Source organism: Protopterus annectens, chromosome 4.part1, assembly GCF_019279795.1.
Source record: "Protopterus annectens isolate FY-2018-M chromosome 4.part1, PAN1.0, whole genome shotgun sequence".
In the NCBI taxonomy this organism is placed as follows: Eukaryota; Metazoa; Chordata; order Ceratodontiformes; family Protopteridae; genus Protopterus; species Protopterus annectens.
The window spans coordinates 830,706,630-830,728,001 of record NC_056734.1 but is presented as its reverse complement, the minus strand read 5'-3'; the positions used below and the strand labels follow the sequence as shown (position 1 = coordinate 830,728,001).

The following is a 21,372-nucleotide window of genomic DNA, read 5'->3' as shown; positions in this document are numbered from 1 at the left end:
TTTGGGGTTGGTAATGTGTGGAAGTGAAATCTATATCCTTGGGAAACTATTTAAAACCCATTTGTCCTGGGTAACGAGTTCCCAGTTTTTGGCCTGCAGAGCAATCTTTCCCCCTAAAGGAGCAGAGCAGTCAGTTGAGAAGTGCCTGGAAGTTTTAAAGTGAAGTCATTGAGACAGCTTACCATGGGGGGGGGGGGGTCGGTCTTACGACTCCCTGATTTGGAAGTGGGAGCCCCCACTGCTTAGTCCTGTGTGTACCCTGGGACTGAAGCCTAGGTGTTTTGCTGGTTCTGGGTTTGGACTGAAGGCCTGGAAGACACAGGAAAGGACCAATTCTTAGAGGGCCAATGCCATCCTGGAGGCTGTACTTGTAGGATATCCCACAGTTAGCATAGATTTAGCTTTTTCCTCCATCTTTAACAACTTCTGCTTTGTTGCCAAACAGGCTGTCCTGATTTAAGGGAGCATCCAGCAATTCAGCTTTAACATGACCTGGCAAAGATTGCTCCTTAAGCCAAGCATGCCTTCAAAGTACATACCCAGTGACAGCAGCCCTGCAGGATGCCTCTAGTGAATCACACACATTGCAAAGTAGGTTTTCCAACCTGTTCAGCAGAATGCATTAAATCCTGTAAATCCTTATTTTCAGTCATGAATAATCATTTTCTGTTTAAGCAATCCAATATGTTTATGCAAAACTGACAGTTTAAGGCCCTAATAGCCAAGGTTGCAGAAGTGTATACCTTCGTACCCCATCTATCCAGCATCCTGGAGTCTATCAGAGGGGGTGCGATTTTTGGCAGTAGCAGCCTTAATGCCCTTTGGTCCCTGTGAAATGGTCTCAGGATCCACAGTAGGACTTTTAAAGAAAAGTACAGTTTTGTACCTACCATAAATGTAGATGTTCGAAGATCCACAAAGTATTAGGCTGACGTCGGTCAAGGCGCTTAAGACTGACATCAGGGCGTCAGGGTACAAATGCGCATGACAGACGTCATATCCTCAGTCTTTACTTGCCCCAGATGTCAGAAGACCCTAAAAAGAAAGGTCAAAACCAAAAGACGGCAAAAAACAAACAACCACCCTTGCACTAATATGTACAAAATATACCATATCCACAATATTCACAACCCAAACCACACAACCGCCTCTAACTAGAGAGGGGAAGGCGGGAGGGTAAATTGGACTGCAGCAATGTGGATCTTCGAACATCTACATTTATGGTAGGTACAAAACTGTACTATGTTCTTCATCTCACATTGCTGCAGTCCTTACATATGGGTAGAATCCCAAAGCAGAGGTAAGGGAGGATGGCAAAACTATAAAGCATTAGGAGCTGCCAAAATGCCCTGTAAAATTGCAGTGGCAAAACCAGCCCTAGATTTAGAGTAAAGTGGCAGGTGATAATGCCTAGAGAAAGTATGCACTGAACTCCAAGTAGCTGCCTCCAAAATATCCTTGGTTGCCACTCCCCTCAAAAAAGCTGTTGAAGTGGCAGTAGCCCTAGTGGAATGAGGCCTAATCCCAGCTGGAATCTCCTTGCCATGATGGGAATAACAGAAAGCAATGCAAAACCCAATCCACTTAGAAATAGTTTGTTTTGACACAGGCTTGCCCTGCGAACTCAAAGCAAAAGAAACAAACTGCTGAGACTGCCTGAACCCTTTAGTTCTGTCCAAATAATAACGCAACTGCCTGTGTACATCTAAAGTGTGCAAAATCCTTTCCCCTTTATTTTGGGGATTTGCATAAAAAGTAGGCAAATGAATAGTTTGGTTTAAAGCCACACTAGAAACCACTTTAGGCATAAAGGAAGGATTAGTACGTAATGATACCCTATCCTTATGGAAAATCAAGAAAGGCTCAACCGCCATAAGGGCCTGTAATTCAGAAACCCTTCTTGCAGAGGTAATGGCCAACAAAAAAGCAGTCTTCCATGACAAATATTTCAACTCAGTAGCTGCAGGCTCAAAAGGTTGTAGAGTGAGTTTCTCCAACACAAAATTGAGATCCCAAGCAGGAGTAGGAGCCCTTCGTGGGGGTCTTATATTCTTTGCCCCTCTAAGAAATTGCTTGAACAAAAGATGAGAAAACAATGGTGTCGCAATCATAGCGAGCCGAAATTGCTGCAGCATGAACTTTAATAGAAGAGAAAGACAAACCTTTGTCTAGTAACTCAGTAAGATATTGAAGAGCCACACACAAATTAGGCTCAGAAACATCAAAATCTTTTGCTGCACTCCAAAATAAAAATCTCTTCCATTTGTCTGCGTACACTTTCCTTGTACTAGGCCTTCTAGCTTCCAAAATAACATTCAAAACTTGCTGAGGAAGTGGAGGCCCACTATGGTTCAAAACAGAATATGCCAGGCTGTTTGGTGCAGAGAGTGAAGCTTGACATTGAGCAAATGGCTGTCCTCCTGTGACAACAGGTGTGGAATCGAAGGCAAAGGCCATGGAGGCTTCCGTACCAGACTTCTCAGTAATGGGTACCAGTGCTGTCGAGGCCAATCCGGAGCTATTAAAATCATCCTTGGCTTGTCCTGTCTGACCTTTAGAAGTACCTTTGGGAGGAGAGGCAGAGGTGGAAAGGCATACACATGAAGATGGTTCCAACGGAAAGAAAGAGCATCCACTCTCCAAGCTGTGGGATGAAACCTTTTTGTGCAAAACTTTGGCAGCTGATGGTTTAGTGGAGAAGCGAACAGATCTATGTCTGGAGTTCCCCATGACACTCAATTTCTGAAATACATGAGGATCCAATTTCCACTCGTGGGGATCCATAACTCGTCTGCTCAACACATCTGCTAAGGAGTTCTGTGCTCCTGGCAGAAACCTTGCCTGAAGATTGAGCTGTAAACTGAGAGCAGTCTCCCACAAAATCATTGCTTGCCTGCATAGAGGGTAAGAATGCTTTCCCCCTTGCTTGTTGATGTACCACGACAGTTGTGCTGTCTGTTAGAATCAACACCTGCCCTGGAAGAAGTAATTCCTTGAAAGCTAGTAATGCAAACTGGACTGCTAACATCTCCTTCATGTTGATATGTAGATGTTGTAGTCTGGCAGGCCACTTGTCTTGTATCCACTTTCCATTTAGATGAGCTCCCCAAGCTTTGTCTGAGGCATCTGTCGTTAAAATCTGACTCGCCTCTGGCCGGGTCAGAGAGTCCCTTGTTTAGGTGACATTCCTGAGCCCACCACAAAAATTCCTTTTGAATGCAAGGTATTTGAATGACAGTGTCCAGATCCTGGCAGTGCTGTGTCCATACATTTTTGAGATACCATTGTAGCTTCCTCATATGCAGTTTGGCATTGGGAAACACCAGAATACAAGATGCCATGAACCCTAAGGCTTGAAGGACTGTCCTTGCAGTCAGCCCGGAATGATGAGATAGTTGATGGAAGTAAAGGGATAGACTCTTGTTTGTCCGGGGTTAAAAAGGCCATCTGGGATGCTGTATTCAGTCACACCCAGAAAGCACATGTCCTGAGAGGGTACTAGACTGGACTTTATTTCGTTCACAGAATACCCCAGGCATCTTAGCACTGCTATCACAAATTCCAAATGTTGAAGAAGCTCTTCCCTTCCTTGAGCCAGAATCAGGCAGTCGTCCAAATAAGGATAGATCTGTATTCCTTTTAGCCTGAAGAAAGCTATCGCTGGAGCCAGAACTTTCGTGAACACTCTGGGCGCAGTAGATAAGCCAAAGGGCAATGCAGAGAACTGATAGTGAGAAGTCCCAGCTCGAAAACGCAGATACTTCCTGCAACTTAGTCTGATAGGAACATGAAGGTAAGCCTCCTTGAGATCCAAAGTTACCATCCAATGATCTTTGCCCAGCAGAGGTAAAAGCTGCTGCAACGTCAACATTTTGAACTTGGGAATGTCCAGATAAGTGTTGAGGATAGACAAATCCAAAATTGGTCTCCACGTGTTCCCCTTTTTTGGTACTAGGAACAGGCGAGAATAAAATCCTAGGCCCACTTCTGGCATAGGGACCGGCTGTATGGCCCCTATTTGGAGCAACAGAGAAACTTGCTTGTGAGCCTCTATTCTTTGTTGAGGAGGAACGTCTGGCATGCCTTTGAAAGGAGGCAAGGTATGGAAATAAAACCTGTAGCCATGGTGTATGATATCCAATACCCATCTGTCTTGGGTAATTAAACTACAATTTTCTTTGAAAAGTGCCAACCTTCCTCCCAAAGGTGCTGCCAGACGAGAAGGCTCTGGCAGCTGAAAAGGTAGGTCATTGGGTCTGTTTACGAAAGGACTGACCCCTGCCCTCACCCGAAGACTGTGCAGGAGAACTCCCTGTTCTAGGCCTGAAAGAGCCCTGAGCTCTGCCCCTACCACGTCTAGATCTACCCCTAGACTGGGAATCATAAGAAGGATACGTCCACCCCTTAGTAGGCCAATTTCTACTAAACTTTGGAGGCTGGACCTGCAAAACCTCTAACAGTCTGCATAGACTTAGCCTTGTCTTCCATTTTCTTTAAAACTGCCTCAACAGGAGAGCCAAACACGTCAGATTGCAAAGGAGCATCTAAAATCCTTGTTTTAACATGGTCAGACAAATTCTGATCCCTCAGCCAGGCGTGCCTGCGAAGAACTGACCCAGTGGCAGCCACCCTAGACGAGGCCTGTACAGCATCAAAACCACATTGCAAAGAATGCTTACCTACCTGTTCAGAAACATGTACTAAATCTTGCAACTCTTTACAATCAATACCTTCTGCCAGAGCATCAACCTTAGCCTTCAATTGTGAAAGGAGATAGTTTTGGTATTTCAACATGTGAAACTGGCAATTCAAAACCCTCATAGCAAGAGTGGAAGTAGTATAAACTTTCTTTCCCCATCTATCCAAGGCCCTGGCTTCTTTGTCTGCAGGGACCGGATTCTTTACAACAGAAGCCTTAACACCTTTAGGCCCCTGGCTAACAGTTTCTGGGTCTGCCCTAGGACTCTTAAAAAGAAACTTATGAGCTTCAGGCACCCTGTAATACCTATCCGGTTTAACAGGAGCAGGAGGCAAAGAATCAGGATTAAGAGAAGCCTCTGCAAACATCTTCCACTACATCCAAAACAGGAGGTATAGCCAAAGGCCTATGCTGGGGTAAAAACAAAAATTCCCTAAGCCTTTTCCTGGAATCAGAGAAGTCCTGACCATCCCACTTAAAATGCTCCCTCATGGAATGAAGAGTTTCTGAAAGAAAAATCCTCAGGAGGAGAAGCAGAAGGAGTAGAATCATCCACATCAGAATCAGAATAAGGAGAGTACTCCTGCAAGTCTTCAGCCGAAGACTCTGAAACATCTGAAGCCTGTTCAAAACTCCCTAGCTCCGGCTCCACCCTAGGTCTCTTATCAGGAGGGGGCATAGAACCCCTAATCAAGGTAATCAAATCCTCTGCCATTTTAAGCATATGCTTCTTGGGCACAGTTCCAGAAGAACTAGGGGTGACACCAACGGAAGCTGAACCTGGCCTGCTCCTGGGAGAAGCCTTTGAAACAGAAGGAGAGGGCCTAGCCACCCTAGGAAGGGAGGGGAGTATAGTAACCTGAGAAGCCCCCTCAGCCTGACCTGCCTCCTGAGAGGCCACATCTTGCAATAATAAAGTCTCACCCTGGGAACACAAAGAAACCTCCGGTGGAGCCACCGGCTCCACCGACACCTCCAAAGAACCGGCGTTCGATAGACTGTTCTTCTAGCTTAGGCTTAACTGCTTTGTCCTTGCGCTTCTTCGAAGAAGCGGGCGTCGGAGCATCCGACGGCATTTTATAATTGCACCGCTTCCCAAAGACTAACCTGGCACAATCCAACCTTCTCTTTATAGTGCGTTTATTGAATCTAGCACAAGAGCGACAGCCCACAACGTCGTGCTCAGGCCCTAAGCAAGGAATACACAAGGTATGATAATCTCTATGCGGTATCTGTTTCCCACAAGAAATGCAATTATTGACTTTTTCTGACATCCGGTAAATCACTGAGGCAAGAAAAAACTAAAATATTCCCCAACGGGGTACTTAGCCAACTTTGAACTCGGTCTGAAACTTCGAAATCGAAAAATCTCAGAACGCCAACCGGCACTTGCAATGCTGCTTCTGCATCGGACCATGCGGCAAAAAAGACTGAGGATATGACGTCGGGCATGCGCATTTGTACCCTGACGTCCTGATGTCAGTCAAATGCGCCTTGACAGACGTCCGCCTTATACTTTGATATTCGGGCCGACCGAGGACAGCGGACTACCCAAGTGTAAGGACTGCAGCAATGTGAGAAGAACATCTACCCCCAACCGCTTCCAGAGGAAAGCAGTTGGGCCACTTCAGGAGCGCTGGTAGGACTTTATCTCTGGGACCCTGGTTACACGTACCTCCTCTGCCCCGAAAGGAGAGTCTTCCATAGGATTTCCCCCTCTGCCTCTAGGAGAAAACTCTGCTAGTGTGTCACAGAAAGAACCCCAAGACTTTGTGCCACATCTTCCCACTCTTCTGGTTTTTGGAGAAAGCCCGTTGAGGGGAATAGCAGACACCCACGGCAAAAAGGGTCTTACCGTCCTGTTCACATCTAGCCAGTGTCTCTAACCTTGGGTCCAAATGAAGAGGCTTCAAATGGGAGCATTCAGAAAGGAATGCCTTGAAAGGTTCTATGAAATCACACAAGCGCATCTAGGCATGCAGTCTCATGACAATGCCTGCACCCGTTGCCCTAGCTGCTCCTTCTGATGCGTGAGAAATTAGATGCATGGAGGAGTTGGGAATAGATTCAAGGGTGGCTGTGAGGCCACTCAGTCCCGGACCTCAGACAGTTCCAGCCAAAGTTTCAGAGCTCAAAAATGAAGTCTACGAAGCCTGGTAAAATGTGCCATACAATTAGGGACTTGACTGCAAAGGTTGCTGATGCAAAGGTACGCTTCCCCAATCTGTCCAGCACCCAGGACTCTGTTGGGCGGGTGGGCAGTTGCTTTCTTCCGCCAGATCCTTGTCGGCCGCCATCACCAAGGATCTACAGGAAGACCTCAAGACCAATGAAGCTCAATATCTGGAGGGGACAGGATTTTATCTGGCCTGTGGGGAATAGCGTCAACCGTGTCAGAAGCCTTCCAAGCATGCTGCACGACGAGCCGGTCAAGGTCGTCGGCAGGTGGAGTAACCCAAGAGGTAGGGGGCTGTGCATGAAAAGCTGGAACAGACGAGGTCTGGTTAGAGGGCCGCAAATCACCCCTCTGCTCAAGTAGAGGATATCTCAAGAGGATACCTCAGAGGGTGACCGAAGGGACCCACCCCCAAAGTCGGTCTTCCATGAGGGACTCTTCTGGGGAGTCCACATGCTTCCTCTTACATGAACTCGTGTGATTAACTTACTCAGGGAAGAGAATCTGAAGACTGTGCAAGAGTAGCCACTGGAGTGCCAGGCCCCGCCAGCCACTGGAGTGCCAGGCCCCGCCAGCCACTGGAGTGCCAGGCCCCGCCAGCCACTGGAGTGCCAGGCCCCGCCAGCCACTGGAGTGCCAGGCCCGCCAGCCACTGGAGTGCCAGGCCCGCCAGCCACTGGAGTGCCAGGCCCGCCAGCCACTGGAGTGCCAGGCCCCGCCAGCCACTGGAGTGCCAGGCCCCGCCAGCCACTGGAGTGCCAGGCCCCGCCAGCCACTGGAGTGCCAGGCCCCGCCAGCCACTGGAGTGCCAGGCCCCGCCAGCCACTGGAGTGCCAGGCCCCGCCAGCCACTGGAGTGCCAGGCCCCGCCAGCCACTGGAGTGCCAGGCCCCGCCAGCCACAAAGGCAACTGCAACTTAGTGAGGTCCATGAAAGGAACCAAAGTGAGGGAAGTCTGTGCTACAACAGTGGGCTTCAAAGGCAATGGAGAATAAGTAAGAGTCCTTGGAGAAGGGTGATCACCTCCAAAGGAAGAGTAGTTTCTAGAGGGTTGGATACCTCTGGCCAAAAGCAATAGATTCACAAGGCGCACCACATGCTCAGAGAGGCTTCTAGTGGATCTCAGACATAGCTGAAGGGGAGTGCGGCCTATTTAAGGATGCAGGAAACTGTGCCCACAAAGGGGGTCTTTAGACTGTGCTAAAAATAGGAGTCTGCACAGAAAACTGCGCTGTAAAGGCTTGTACTACTGGAGTCTGCAGAGGAAAAATTGGTACCGAAGGTAAGATCTGCACCGACTAGATGTGCAGAAGTGGTAGTTGGCACTATGGTAGGTGCTGAAAGTCTGTTTGGAAAATGAGGTAGTCTGTACCGAGAGACTGCAGTGAAAATAGTTGAGACGAAGCAGAAGCTGGCGTCAGAACAGTTAAACGCTGGAAAGGTCTGCATCAAGGAAAAGGTCGGTGCCAATAACCAAGTCTGAACTGCCCCCCCCCCCCAAAGTTCCGATGCGGTATAGGGCATAAAACTTGGTGTCGAAAGCTTCAGTGCCAAAGAGCTAGGCACCGAAACGGTCGTGGCAGAGGAAGTCAAATCCTAACTAGAAAGTTTGGCCTTCTTAGGTCTCTGTTCCTGGTTGTCCCCAGCAGGAGACGGGAGAGACTTGGCCTTGTGTTCATCTCTTTTCTTATGGGAACTAGGAGGGGTTGAAGCCTCTGCCCCAGAAATAGCCTCTGAAAAGGAAGATTTAAGTAGTCCCTTTAAAATCTTATTTTTCCTTTCCAAAGTCCTGTTAGAAATTAGCACAAATCCAGCAAGGCGGGTCAGTCAAGTAAGGCACACCCAAACAGTAAAAGCATGTGCATCTGAAAGGCAATTTATGCCCACAATCCATACCTTTTAAATCCTGGACTACCTTTCTCTGCCATGATAGAAGGAAAAGAGAAAGGAAGAAGGTACCAACAATGGTACAAGAAATACCAAAGGGTAAAGCAGGAAAGAATTTACTAACGATGGTAAAGGAGTTACCTCACGGTAAGATGGGCTAGAGGAAACCTAAAGGAGTTTCTAGATGCGATAGGGTAAGAACTATTCAAAAAATTTAGAACAGAGAACTGCAATACGATAAAGTATTATCAAAGTAGTTTACTTAGCTCAAGAGAAGTGGCTTGACACAACTGAACGGTGACACAGCAAACGAAATCTAGCTTGGGATGATATGCTTGACAAGCCACGATGCTTCGCTAGGGACGGCTTGCACCTGTCACCCCGGGCTTTCAGATATTGGCAAAGGCTCTTGCTACCCCCATAGTGCCTTTTTTAGGCAAGGCTCGAAAGACAAACCCACCTCCATAAGTATTACAAGGGATAAGTAACTAAGAGTAATGCTACTAAACGCCAGAAGTCTAAACCTCAAGATGCACGCACTCGAAACTCTCCTTAGCATGGAGAACATCAATAACTGTGCAGTAACAGAAACCTGGTTCAGGGCTCCCGAGAGCACCCCAGCACTACCAGGTTATACCTCATACCATTCTTTTCGGCCCCAAAACTTGGACCGAACCACAAAAGGAGGAGTATCGATATTCAAAGATACCCACACCTCTAGGTTGGTGGCAAAGCACGAAGCATCACAGACTATCCATGTGCAACTAACAGTGGGTAAAACTGCCTTCCAGTTTATAGCCTGCTACAGACCACCCTCCCAAACCCAGGAACCCCACTCGGCCTTTGAGAACACTGGAAAATATGAAGGTCTCTCCAAACATCATTATATTGGGCGACTTAAACTACCCAAACAGACTGGGAGCATTACTCTAGCTCCAACACCATAGCCCAAAGGCTCCTAGAATTTATAAATTCAAGTGCTATGGAACAACTTGTTACCACTCCCACAAGAGGGGAAAATATACTGGACCTGATCATCACCAACATGGGGACTATGCTCCAGACCAGAAGTGTATCCCTCACTGGCAAGATCAGACCATAAACTAATCTCACTAGATATTCACATCCCGACTCCACCCCCTGCCCAGAAAACCAGTGAAAAGCTTCTCTAAAGCAAATTTCACACTCCTCAAAACAGAGGTGGAATCCTTCAAAGCCCCCGGGCCTGTGGAAAATACGGCCCAGACCGCAGAATCCTTTATAAACACATTCTATGAATACCTTCAGGAATGCATGGATCATGCGATCCCAAATAAAACCAAGACCCAATCCTCCAAAGGCAGACGTCCTGTCTGGTGGACCCCAGCCATAAACAAACTATACAATAGGAGGAAGCTACTAAATGAGACAATTTTATGAGTGCCCGTAGTTTTTTGCTAATACTGATCAGTGATTCCTTCCCTTTTTGGGATTTTGCTCTAAGGCCAGCTTCGAGAGAAAAATTGCACAGGACACGAAGGATAATCACAAGGCTTTCTTTAGTTGTTAGGAACCTGGGTGGTAATTCCCAGATATGCTCAGAATTAGTCCAAAATGACAAAAAAAACTGAACCCACAGACATTGCCAACATCCTAGCTGACAGGTTCAGCGCAAACTTCTCCCCACCAAAAGGGCAAACATCCATCCCAGCAGAGTGCTGCCCCCCTGACATCTCAGATGCTCAGGTAAGAGCCGCCCTCTCCAAAGCAAAAAACACAGCATCAATGGGACCAGACGGTGTCCCGGGCTGTGTCCTACATGAACTCCAAGAGCAGCTAAACCCAAACATAAAACTACTGTTCAATCTCAGCCTTACTACAGGATATGTGCCCAAAGAATGGCATACAGCAACAGTGGTCCCTCTCCATAAAGGTGGTGCCTCAACGGATCCTGGAAACTATCGCCCCATAAGCCTGACTAGCTTGGTCTGCAAAGCTATGGAAAGGATCATCATGGACCTCAAATAAAGATATTGGGGACCTACAGACACTGGATCCTACCCAGTTCGGCTTTGTTAAGGGCAGATCCTGCCTCTTAAACCTGGTTGATTTCTTTGAAACAGTCACCAAGGCCATTGACGAGGGGAAGGTGGTACACAGCCTACCTGGACCTTGCAAAAGCCTTCGATACAATACCCCACTCGGGCATTATAGATAAGCTCACCAGCTTAAATATAAACCCCTATGTCACTAGATGGATTGCAAACTGGCTCAAGGACAGAACCCACATGGTTAGAATTGCTGGAGCCATGTCAGACTCCAAACCAGTTACACGTGGTGTCCCACAAGGCTCAGTCCTGGGACCTCTTGTTCGGTATATATTTCTCGGAGGTACACGCCAACACGGAAGGACTGTGGCTGACCAAGTTTGCAGATGACTGCAAACTGGGCGCCATAATAGACTCTCCAGCCAACACAAGCATCCTCCAAAAGGGCCTCAGAAACAGACAACTGGTGCCAGAGCCATGGCCTCAAGCTAAATGCCAAAAAGTGTATAGTCATCCCCTTTGGCAAAAACAAAGTGCCCACAAATTACCACATAGGTGGTAAGTACAGAAGTAATTAGGGACCTGGGGACCCAAGTTGAAAGCAATCTCTCATTTGACAACCACGTGGCCAAAGTGGTTAGAAAAACATTTTATATAGCCCACCTAATCATGAAGGGATTCACATCTATATCAGGGGAAGTCATCGTGCCTCCACTCATCCCTCATCAGGCCCATAATTTAATACAATGCCCCTTTTGGGATGTACCTTACCAAACACCTGCAGCAACTGGAAAGACCCCAAAAGTACTTCAAGAGGATCAAAGGGCTCAAACAGATGCCATATGCTGCTCGGTTAAAGAAACTCCAGCTCTACTCAGTGGCATACTGCCTGTTCAGAGGCGATCTGTGCCAGACGTATAAAGCCATGTCCAACCCGGAATTAATGGACATGCTGCACCTCAGAAAATCCAAATCCCATCGAGCTACGCGCTAGAGAGACTTGAACCTCAGCACTGAAATAAATAGGACATGCTGGAGGGACAGATTCATAACCCAGAGGCTCCCTTCACTCTGGAATAAAATCCCAGTCCAGGTTAGGCAGAGTCCCTCATTGACTCAAGAGGAATCTTGATGAGTGGATGGGAGATCGTAGGTTTACCCCGGGTATCACACTTCTGTGTCACTGTTAGACAGAGGAACAGTATACTGATCTCGAAAAAGGGCATAGCAAAATAAATTTAAAATGGGTGGCGAAAGCCAAACACACTCTGGCTAGGCTTATAAATGCCCTAGGGCAGATAGGTTCATAGGTTCATACTAGGCTATGAAATAACGGAGGGGAATTGTGGTGTTTAGCTACAGAGTTGTGGGTGAGAGTTCAGCTCAAGAGTTGGTGGCTGTCACAAGCTTCAAAGATGGCCGGCTCTGTTCCGAAGTTGGAACAGATAATCCAGGCATAAGGAATGAATGAGAATTAACCACATCAGAAATTGCAGAATCCTGGTCAGAAGTATAAGCAAATTCAGTCCTAGTTCTCTTAGAAGGGGAAGGATGGCTTCCCCGGATTAAAGTAATAAGGTCTTCAGCCATTCTAATAATCTGTATTTTAGGCATAGAGGCCTGACCATGCAGTCTGGGTGATTTTCTAGGCATGGCTCGAGTTTTAGGCCTTGAAGAAAAAAAAAAAAAGACAGCAGTGTAATATGCAAGTCAGTAGGCCTGAATACACCCTCAGAAGCAGATGCCTGCACAGCGGCTCCAGACCCATCCAAGGAAACATCGGCAGGTTCCACAGTTGAAGCATCTCATGGCATACCGGACTCCGAATGGGTCTCAGAGGCCTGCGAATCTAAAGTAGTGGGTATCAGGGGCTGTGAAAGCACCTCACCAAGTACCGGCGAACTGGCGAAGGGCTTAGAGGAGTCATCGGCAGCTTTGGACCTAGACAACCTGTCTATCGTGTGTTTTTATCAGAATATCGGTAATCGGATAGCTTACTGAAGACATATCTGGGTAACTGAACAGAGTATCAAAATATTTAGAAGCGTAAATATACAGACTGTTTTGTGCCTTATTTAAGCAATGAACTGACAGTGAGGTATGTCATGGTCACAAAACAGACCGTGAGGTATGTTGTGGTCAAGGCCTAGGCAAGGAATAGAGTAAGAATGAAAATCTTTGAGGTATTTGCTTTCCGCAAGAAATACAATTGACTTACTGACATTGGTTTAGAGCAAGAAAAAAGTTGCCAACGGGGTACTTGGCTTTAGTTGAAGACTTCAGTTCTGAAACTCTAAAAAGAAAATTTCAGGAGTCTGCCGACTGGCACTTGTGAACTGCTTCTACTTCAGGCACCGCATGGCAAGACTGACTTAATGGCATCAGCTGCATGGTTTATACCCGACTACCTGACATCACGGAAGATGAGACAGCAACCAACGCAGGGGTATAAAAGATGCAGCAGATGCCATTTTCTTCAGTTTCTTGCCCCAGATGTCAGGTGCCCCCAAATTGATAGGCTGAATATGCCAATAAATATGCATGCACAAAAACAACATTTCCTTCATCTACAAGCAAATAGATCACAGGTTGTATAGGATACTGAAGTAGATAAGTCCCAGCAAAGAAAAGGGGGATGGTGGGTAACCTGGACTGCAACAGTGAATACACTAACATCTACATTTATGGTAGGTACACAACTGTACTATGTTCATAGTGTTTCACTGTTGCAGTCATTACTCTTGGGTTGAATCCCAAAGCGGAGGATGGGTGGCTGGGCTGATTAGGAGAGGCTATGAAGCCTGCTCTGGATTTAGAGTAAAGAGGTAAGTTGTAGTGCTTTGTGAAAGTGTGCACTGAACTCCAAAGTCACAGCCTCTAAGATATTGTTGGTTGGTACTCCTCTGAGGAAGGCTGAAGTGGCTGCTGCTCTGGTAGAATAAGGCCTAAAGCCCTTAGGCACTGATTTGCCATGCTGAAAATAGCAGAAACTGATGCAATGGCCTACCCATTTTGAAATGGTAGGTTTTGAGATGGCCTTTCCTTGTGATCCTGCAGCATACGACACAAAGTTGCTCAGTCTTTCTGAAAGCTTTAGTTCTGCCCAAGTACAAGCGTAACTGCTTGTTTATGTCCAAAGAATGCAGAATTCTCACCCTTGTTCTATGGATTTGGATAAAAGGTAGGCAAGTGAATGGTTTGGTTGAGGGCCACACTGGACACCACCTTAGGCATAAAGGTTTGGTTTGTCCTCAGAGAAACCCTGCCTGGATGAAAAATGAAAAAGGTTCCACAGCCATGAGCACTTGTAACTCAGACTCGGCTTGCAGAGGTTATTTCTAGGAGCAGAGAAATTTTCCAGGATAAGAATTTTATAACTGCTGTTGAGGCTGGCTCGAAAGGAGGCAGTGTGAGTTTTTCCAAAATAATTGAGGTCCTAGGCCGGAATTGGTGCTCTCCTTGGAGGCCTAATGTTTTTGGCCCCTCTGAGGTACCTATGAGAAAAGATAGGTGGTTCCGTATTGTAATGGGCTGAAATGGCAGAGGCAATAATCTTAAATTGAGAAAGAAAGGCCTTGGTTCAGCATCTCAGTTAGGTATTGTAAAATCGGAGGGATATTTGGTACACGTGTCAATGCCTTGTTCCTGGTTGCAAGCACAGAATCTCTTCCATTTTTCTGCATAAGATTTTCTGGTATTGGGCCTCCTGGCCTCCAAGATAACATCCATAACCGCTTTTGAAAGAAGTGTTCTGAATGGCTACATTATCCGCCATGCTGCCAGATTTAAGGTCTGGAGTTGACTGTGCAGAAGATTGTTTTGTTGGGTCAGCAAGTGAGAAGTTGAGGCAATATCCATGCTGGACCTTGGGACAAGCTCTTTAGGATTGGGTACCAGTGCTGGCATGGCCAGTCTGGTCCAATCAGTATAATTTTTGGCTTCTCTTGTCTGACCTTTAGGAGAACCCTGGTAAGGAGAGGCAGTGGAGGAAAGGCATATACTGTTAGATTTTTCCAGATGGATAGGCCGTCCACTTTCCATGCTTGCTTGTGATAAATCCTTCTGCAAAATCTCTGCAATTGGCAGTTGAGGGAAGGCAAATATATCCATGTCTGGGCATCCCCATTTCCTTATGCTGAAGACTTGTGGATCCAGCTTCCATTCGTGGGGATCTATGAGATCTATGAGGTTTCTGCTTAGTTCGTCTGCCAGAGTATTTGTTTTTCCTGGCAGGAATTGTGCTTGCAAGTGAACTTGATAAGTCAATGCTGTGTCCCATAAGGTCATTGTTAATCTGCAGAGGGGGGTAGGAATGTACCTCCCTGCTTGATTGTGTACCACGACTGTAGTGTATCAGTAGCGGTCTTGGATGAAGCAGGTCCTTGAAAGCGGTCAGGGCATTCTGAACAGCTAGCATCTCTGATGTGAAGATGCATCTGGTTTGCAGGCCATGTGCCCTGAATACATATTCCTGCAATATGGGCCCCCCAGGCATAATCTGATAAATCCGTTGTCAGTGTCTGGCTGTGGGTAAACTGAATGGCAGACCCTTGTTGTGGCGACAGGCCTCTGCCCACCATCGAAACTCCTGCTGCAGGCAGGGAATGAGTGCTATTACTGTCTCCAGGCTGTGGTAGGAGTGCTATTACTGTCTCCAGGCTGTGGTAATGCAGAGTTCAAACACTTTTTAGATACCATATGCAGTCTGGCATATAGAATGAGTAGAATGCAGGATGCCATGAAACCCAAGGCCTGCAGGAGAAACCCAAGGCCTGCAGGATTTTCCTTGCAGATAAGTGGGTTTTTGTTGCCAATGTCTAGAAGTCAGTTGCTTTTGTCTGGCATGAGATAAGCCATCTGGGCAGTTGTATACAAGCTTGTACCCAGGAATATCTTTTGAGGGCACTAGTTTTGATTTCGTTTACTGTGTACCCTAGACCAATTTGTAATCTTTTTACAAACGCCAGATGCTTTAGAAGAATGTCTGTTCTCTGCTTGAATTAGTAAGTCGTCCAAGTAGGGATATATTTGAATTCCTCTTTCTGCAAAATGCAATTACTGGTGCCAGGCATTTTGTGAATACCCTGGGCGCAGTAGATAAGCCAAAGGGCAGTGCAGAGAAACGGTAGTGCATTGAGCTATGAATCCAAGGTATCTTCTGCAAGATTGTCTGATTGGGACATGCAGGTATGCCTCTTGGGTCCAAAGTTACGAGCCAAGCCTTCTTGCCCAGCATGGGCAGTAGTTGCTGTAGTCAACATCTTGAATTTTGGAACTTCCAGAAACGTATTTAGTATACACAGGTCCAGTATTGGTCTCCAGGTTTTGTCCTTTCTGGGCACTAGGAAAAGTCTGGAGTAAAATCCTTGCCCCTGCTCATGTTGTGGTACTTGTTGAATGGCCCTCATGTCCATAAGGGCTGTAATTTATTTTTGTGCCTCTGCCTACCGATTGTGTGGCAGGTCTGGCATACCTTTTGACCTTGGTAGGATGTGAAAATGGAACCTGTAAGGCCTTGGGACACTGTTCAGGACCCATTTGTCTTGGGTAACCATTTTCCAATTTGATGAAAAAAGTGCTAGTTTTCCCCCTAAGGGGGCTGCCAAAAGTGCTTGGATCTGGCAGAGGGAAAGTCATTGGGACTTGTTTCCTGTAAGGTTGTGATTTGTCTTCTCTGCTTTTGGAGGTAGGAGCACCCCATTGTTTAGGCCTATACGAGCCTTGGGGCTGAGATCTGCCTCTGGGACGCCTATACCTGCCTCTTTGTGGTCTGACACTGGAAAGGACCAATTTTTAGAAGGCCAGTTCCTGCTAAATCTGGGTGGCTGTACCTGTAAGAAATCCTTGCTGTCTGCATGGATTTTGCTTTATCCTCCATTTTTTTCAACACCTTCTGCTTTAGTACCAAAGTATCATGTTGTAATGGAGCTTCTAATAATTTTGCTTTTAACATGATCAGGCAGCTTCTGTTCCTTTAACCAAGCATGCCTTCTAATAGAACCTGTAACAGCAGCCCTGCAAGAGGCCTCCAATGAATCATAACCATATTGCAAAGTATGCTTTCCCACTTCAGCTGCATGCAATAAATCCTGCATTTCCTTGTTCTCTGAACATCCAGTATTTGTCAACAATTTCTGTTTAAGCAGTGACATTAAATTGTCAGTTTCATATACTTAAATATCAGCAATATTTAAAGCCCTTACAGCCAAGGTAGCAGAAGGGTAAACTTTTCCCCCCATCTGTCTAGAGCCCTAGAATCCCTATCAGAGGGGACAGGGTTTTTTTGCAGTGGAAGCTTAACCCCTTTGGGACCCTGAGAGTTTCTGGGTCAGCAGCAGGGTTTTTAAATAGGAATTTGAGAATCCGGGACCCTGTAGTATCAGTCTGGCTTAGCAGGTGCAGGGGGTAGAGAGTCAGGGGACAGGCCGGACTCTGAAAATACATCTACGTCTAGAACAGGTGGAATATAGCAAGGGGTCTGTGCTGAGCAAGTAGCAGAAAGTCTGAACCTTTTCTTAGATTCAGAATAATCTTGGCTCTCCCAGTGGAAATGCTCCCTCATGGTATGCAGGCTTTCCACAAAAGAATAATCCTCAGAAGGAGAGGCTGAAGAAATGGATTCTTCAGCATCAGAATCCTCATAGGGAAGCATGGAATAATCCTGTTCAGAAGAGGAATCAGAGGAAAAAGAAACCTGATCAGAAGAATCATACTCTGTCTCTTGCCTAGGCCTCTTAGAAGGGGGATGGGAACACCAGATCAAAGTAATTAGGTCTTTGGCCATTTTGAGCATCTGTTTTTTAGGCATGGAAGTCCAAGTAGGAGAATGCTGTACTTGCTTGTCTTTAGAGCTGCTTTAGCCTTTGAAGCTGAAGATGGCTTAACAGTTGTGCAGGCCTAGCGGAGGCCTCGTAGTCTGTTTTGGACCTCGGATGCCTATACTTTTCCTTGTCCTTGCGTTTTTTGTAAACTCAGGTAGTTGGCTGTTCCGACGACACCATATAATCAAATCTTCGGCCAAAGCAATGAATGGCAAAATCGAACAGACGCTTTAGTGCATTGGTTAAATCTAGTACAAAACAGACAGCTAGCAACATTGTGAGATCAGGGCCTAGGCAAGGAATACAATAAGAGCGAAAATCCTTGAGGTATTTGCCTCCCACAAGAAATACAATTATTCATTTTCTGACATCGGTCTGGAGCAAGAAAAAAAAAAGTATCCCCAATGGGGTACTTGGCTTTAAAGACTACTTCGGTTCTGAAATTAGAATTTGAAAATCTCAGGAGTCAGCCGACCGGCACTTGCCAACTGCTTTTGCTTCGGGCACCACGCGGCAAGACTGAAGAAAATGGCGTCTGCTGCATCTTTTATATCCCCTGGTGCACTGACGTCAGGGAAGGGGTGACCGCAACCGACGCCAGACCTAGACTTTGGAATTCTGGCAGACTGAGGGTAGTGAAACACGAACATCTAAAGCATTTGATATGGATAACAGTAGGCAGGAGACAGGATGTTCTCTTAAAATACTCTCAGTATGAAGAATAGAAAGTTGCACTTTCGCTTGATGTCTACTTAAAATATGCCAGATTAAGTTGCCTAAATGAGGGTAGCAGAGGCAAATTCCCACCTTGCAAATCTGTCCAACACTCTACCATCACGTGGATGGACAGTAGAGCGCTGATCTGTTAACTTAGTGGCTGCTCCACCATCGCATCAACTGCAACTCCTATGCTCTAGTGGGGTCTGCAGGTGCAAAAAATTTCAGGGTGCTTGGGAATGGGTTCAAACTGTATCTGGCTCCTTTCATGCCCAGTAGGAAAACAGGTCAATTAGTTCAACCAAGGGGATGTTACTGAAGACAGAAGGGCCAGAACCAAAAAAAGTCCAAGAACAGATTCTTCAGGAGTTTGGGAATACAAACTACTTTTCTGCTTCAGGATCTCCAGAATATCTCCAAAGAAGATGTCACCTGGTGGGGATTGCTCTCCAAACTCAGTTGGAGATTTCAAAGTGGCATCTGTTAACACATCCTTCTGGGAACCCCCTTTTGTGGGATGTTGGAAGAGAGGGAGGCTCTTTTACAGGAACCATTTGGAGGCCATTTGGAACTGGCTGCCCCATGTGGAAAAAGGATTGTCCTCTCTGCAGAGAAGCCCTACAACCTTTAAGGCCCAGGAGAACCCATACCTCACCCCTAGGAGTCAGCCTCCAAGGAAATCAGTCACCACTGGGACAGATCAAGGGGGGTTATTGGACCTGAAGCTCCAAGAGGGAGGGAGGGATCCAACATAGGAGCCAACCCCCCTCCAGATCAGACGCCAACACTATTTGGAATAAATGCTAAGACAGCTTGCGACATCTACACACGTGACAAGTATATAAGCCCAAGTTAATTACGAAAAATCTTAGCATTAGCAAGACTAAGAACGCTATTGAAAGGGACAAGATGACCATGGCACTTTATGTAGCAAAAGAGAAAATGGGGGACAGATTGCCACCCAAAATGCTTGGATCTAAAGATCTAGACAGAAGTGTGCTGTGGTGCACTATAGGACAGAAGAAACTATATGGGAAAGTTTGCCAAGTGCATCTAATCCCCTGCACCTTTATTCTTACAAGTCACCAATGGCCACATTCCAAACACTATGCTCATGTGGGAAGTGACCATGGAGGGAGGCCCAAAGAAAGCTCTACAAAGCCACCAACCTCCCACCCACAAAAATAAAGGCATGCAGTTTGAATCCAAGTACTGAAGTCCTGTGCGTGTTGTGGGGGACCACAAATTCTAAGAGGGCTCAAAGCAAGGGACTACAGAATAAAAGCATGAAAGGCTTTGTCAGCTGAATACAGATCCACACACCAGCTTCTCAGCCAAAGACAGGTGTCCAAAGGACCAGAACTTCATAGCCAAATATTAAGCCTCATTCCTGGCCCAAGTACCTCAAGCCTCTACCTCATGCAGTGATTTCCTTTAACTGTTCTGTAGAGGTCAGACTGCTGTGATCCTCACTACATCAGTGATCTAATGATAGTACAGTTAAGGAAATGCTTTGTCTTTTAAGAAAAATAAGAGTTAGTCAATTTAATACAAGCATAGGACTTTTCAAAACAGAAAAAACTCAGATGCAACTACCTTGTTCAAATTCTGTAAAATGTAGGTTTACCAAATGCTGAAGCCCTTTTACACTAAACGCAGACAGCTTCCAACGGCTGCAAAAACACAAGCATCCAAAGGAGACGAGTCTAAAAACACCATTTGAATTTAAACCAAGCTACAAAGAGCAATGACAGGCAAAAGTAGGCACAGCCTCTGAAGACATGGGTAGCAGTAACTTGAGCAGGGGAAAGCAGCAACTTGAGCAGGGGAAAACAGCAAGTCAAGATAATCCCACCAGTTATCCTCTTTAGCCCTTTTTGAACAGTTAACAGTGCAAAAAATTCAGTTCAAAATAGAAATTTACCACTTCCAGCTCTGCCGATGGAAATGTTGTATGTTGGTTCACCGGAGCAACTTTTTGTTCTGACATCCATTGTGCAGTCTGACTCTATATACAGGCAGTCTCGAATCACAGAACACTTCTTTCCACCTAGTACAATACCTTGAGTGAAGAAACTTTCACGGTCCTTCCCAACTATTATGTCTATTTCTGCAGGCTAGAAAAAAAAGTGACAAAATGAATATACAGGTGCTTTTGATATTAAATGTTTACAAACAAAATGGAAGTTATGCACTTATAAGGCACAGCTGCTTAAGTAAACTTAACAGAACACATGCATTAAGACTCCAGTTGGTAGTAGCCTAATCTAAAGCTAAACAATGCCTTGCACATGAACTACCATGAGCTGAAGTGACAGATGAAGTGCAAAACGCATAGTACCTTCTACCTAAAGAGGAAATAGCCATAACAAAAAATGTTAAGGAAATGGCCCCTAATACAACACCCAATAGTAAACCATGTAAAAGAGCAAAGAGGAAAGGGTGGCTACAGCAGTGACCCATTAGAAAGTCTACCATTGTTTACTGATCACTGCTGCAGTAGCTCAAACTAAATTAGCACAACATAAAACCAAGGCCTAATAGACAGATTCCAGTCCTGTCAAATCCTGCTCTGACCCAAAACATGTCCTGTTGACCTTCCTATTACAGAAGCAGTCACTATGTTATCTCCAGAAGCCACACAAGCCAAAAACCTTCTGTATTTGGAATCCACTTCCTGGAAGTGGCTTATGACAAAAGCAACACGACAGCCACCTGGAAAGGGTCAGCTTTGACAGTCTCCAAGGGAGAGAAATGGCCGATTAGCTTAAAGGCTAAAGTTTTATCTAGGCAGCATCAGAGCTGCCTACTGGCATGCAGTGTTAATGTTCTCCCTTATTGTTGGGTTCAGGAAAGACTGGGAGATCATATTTAACGGAGACCACTTCAGGCATAAAAAGGAGCAACTGTGAAAACTGGTCAACACAAATGCTTGTTAACTTGCTCGTAACAGAGGTCAGAGAAATAACTCTTCCATGTTAAGAACTTCCAAATCAGCCTCATGTACTAGTTAAATTTGAAACCACTGACATCATGGAGTCACCCA

At 46.0% G+C, this 21,372-nt stretch overlaps 1 protein-coding gene across 1 annotated transcript in view; it reads right to left on the bottom strand.

Annotated features, from left to right (window-relative positions):
• PFN2 (profilin 2) overlaps positions 1-21,372 on the bottom strand; it is a 452,902-nt gene that overhangs the window by 145,167 nt on the left and 286,363 nt on the right. The window contains exon 2 of the mRNA XM_044070599.1: positions 20,251-20,443. Within this exon, the coding sequence (XP_043926534.1) occupies positions 20,251-20,443 (193 nt within the window). The remainder of the gene's footprint in view (positions 1-20,250; positions 20,444-21,372) is intronic.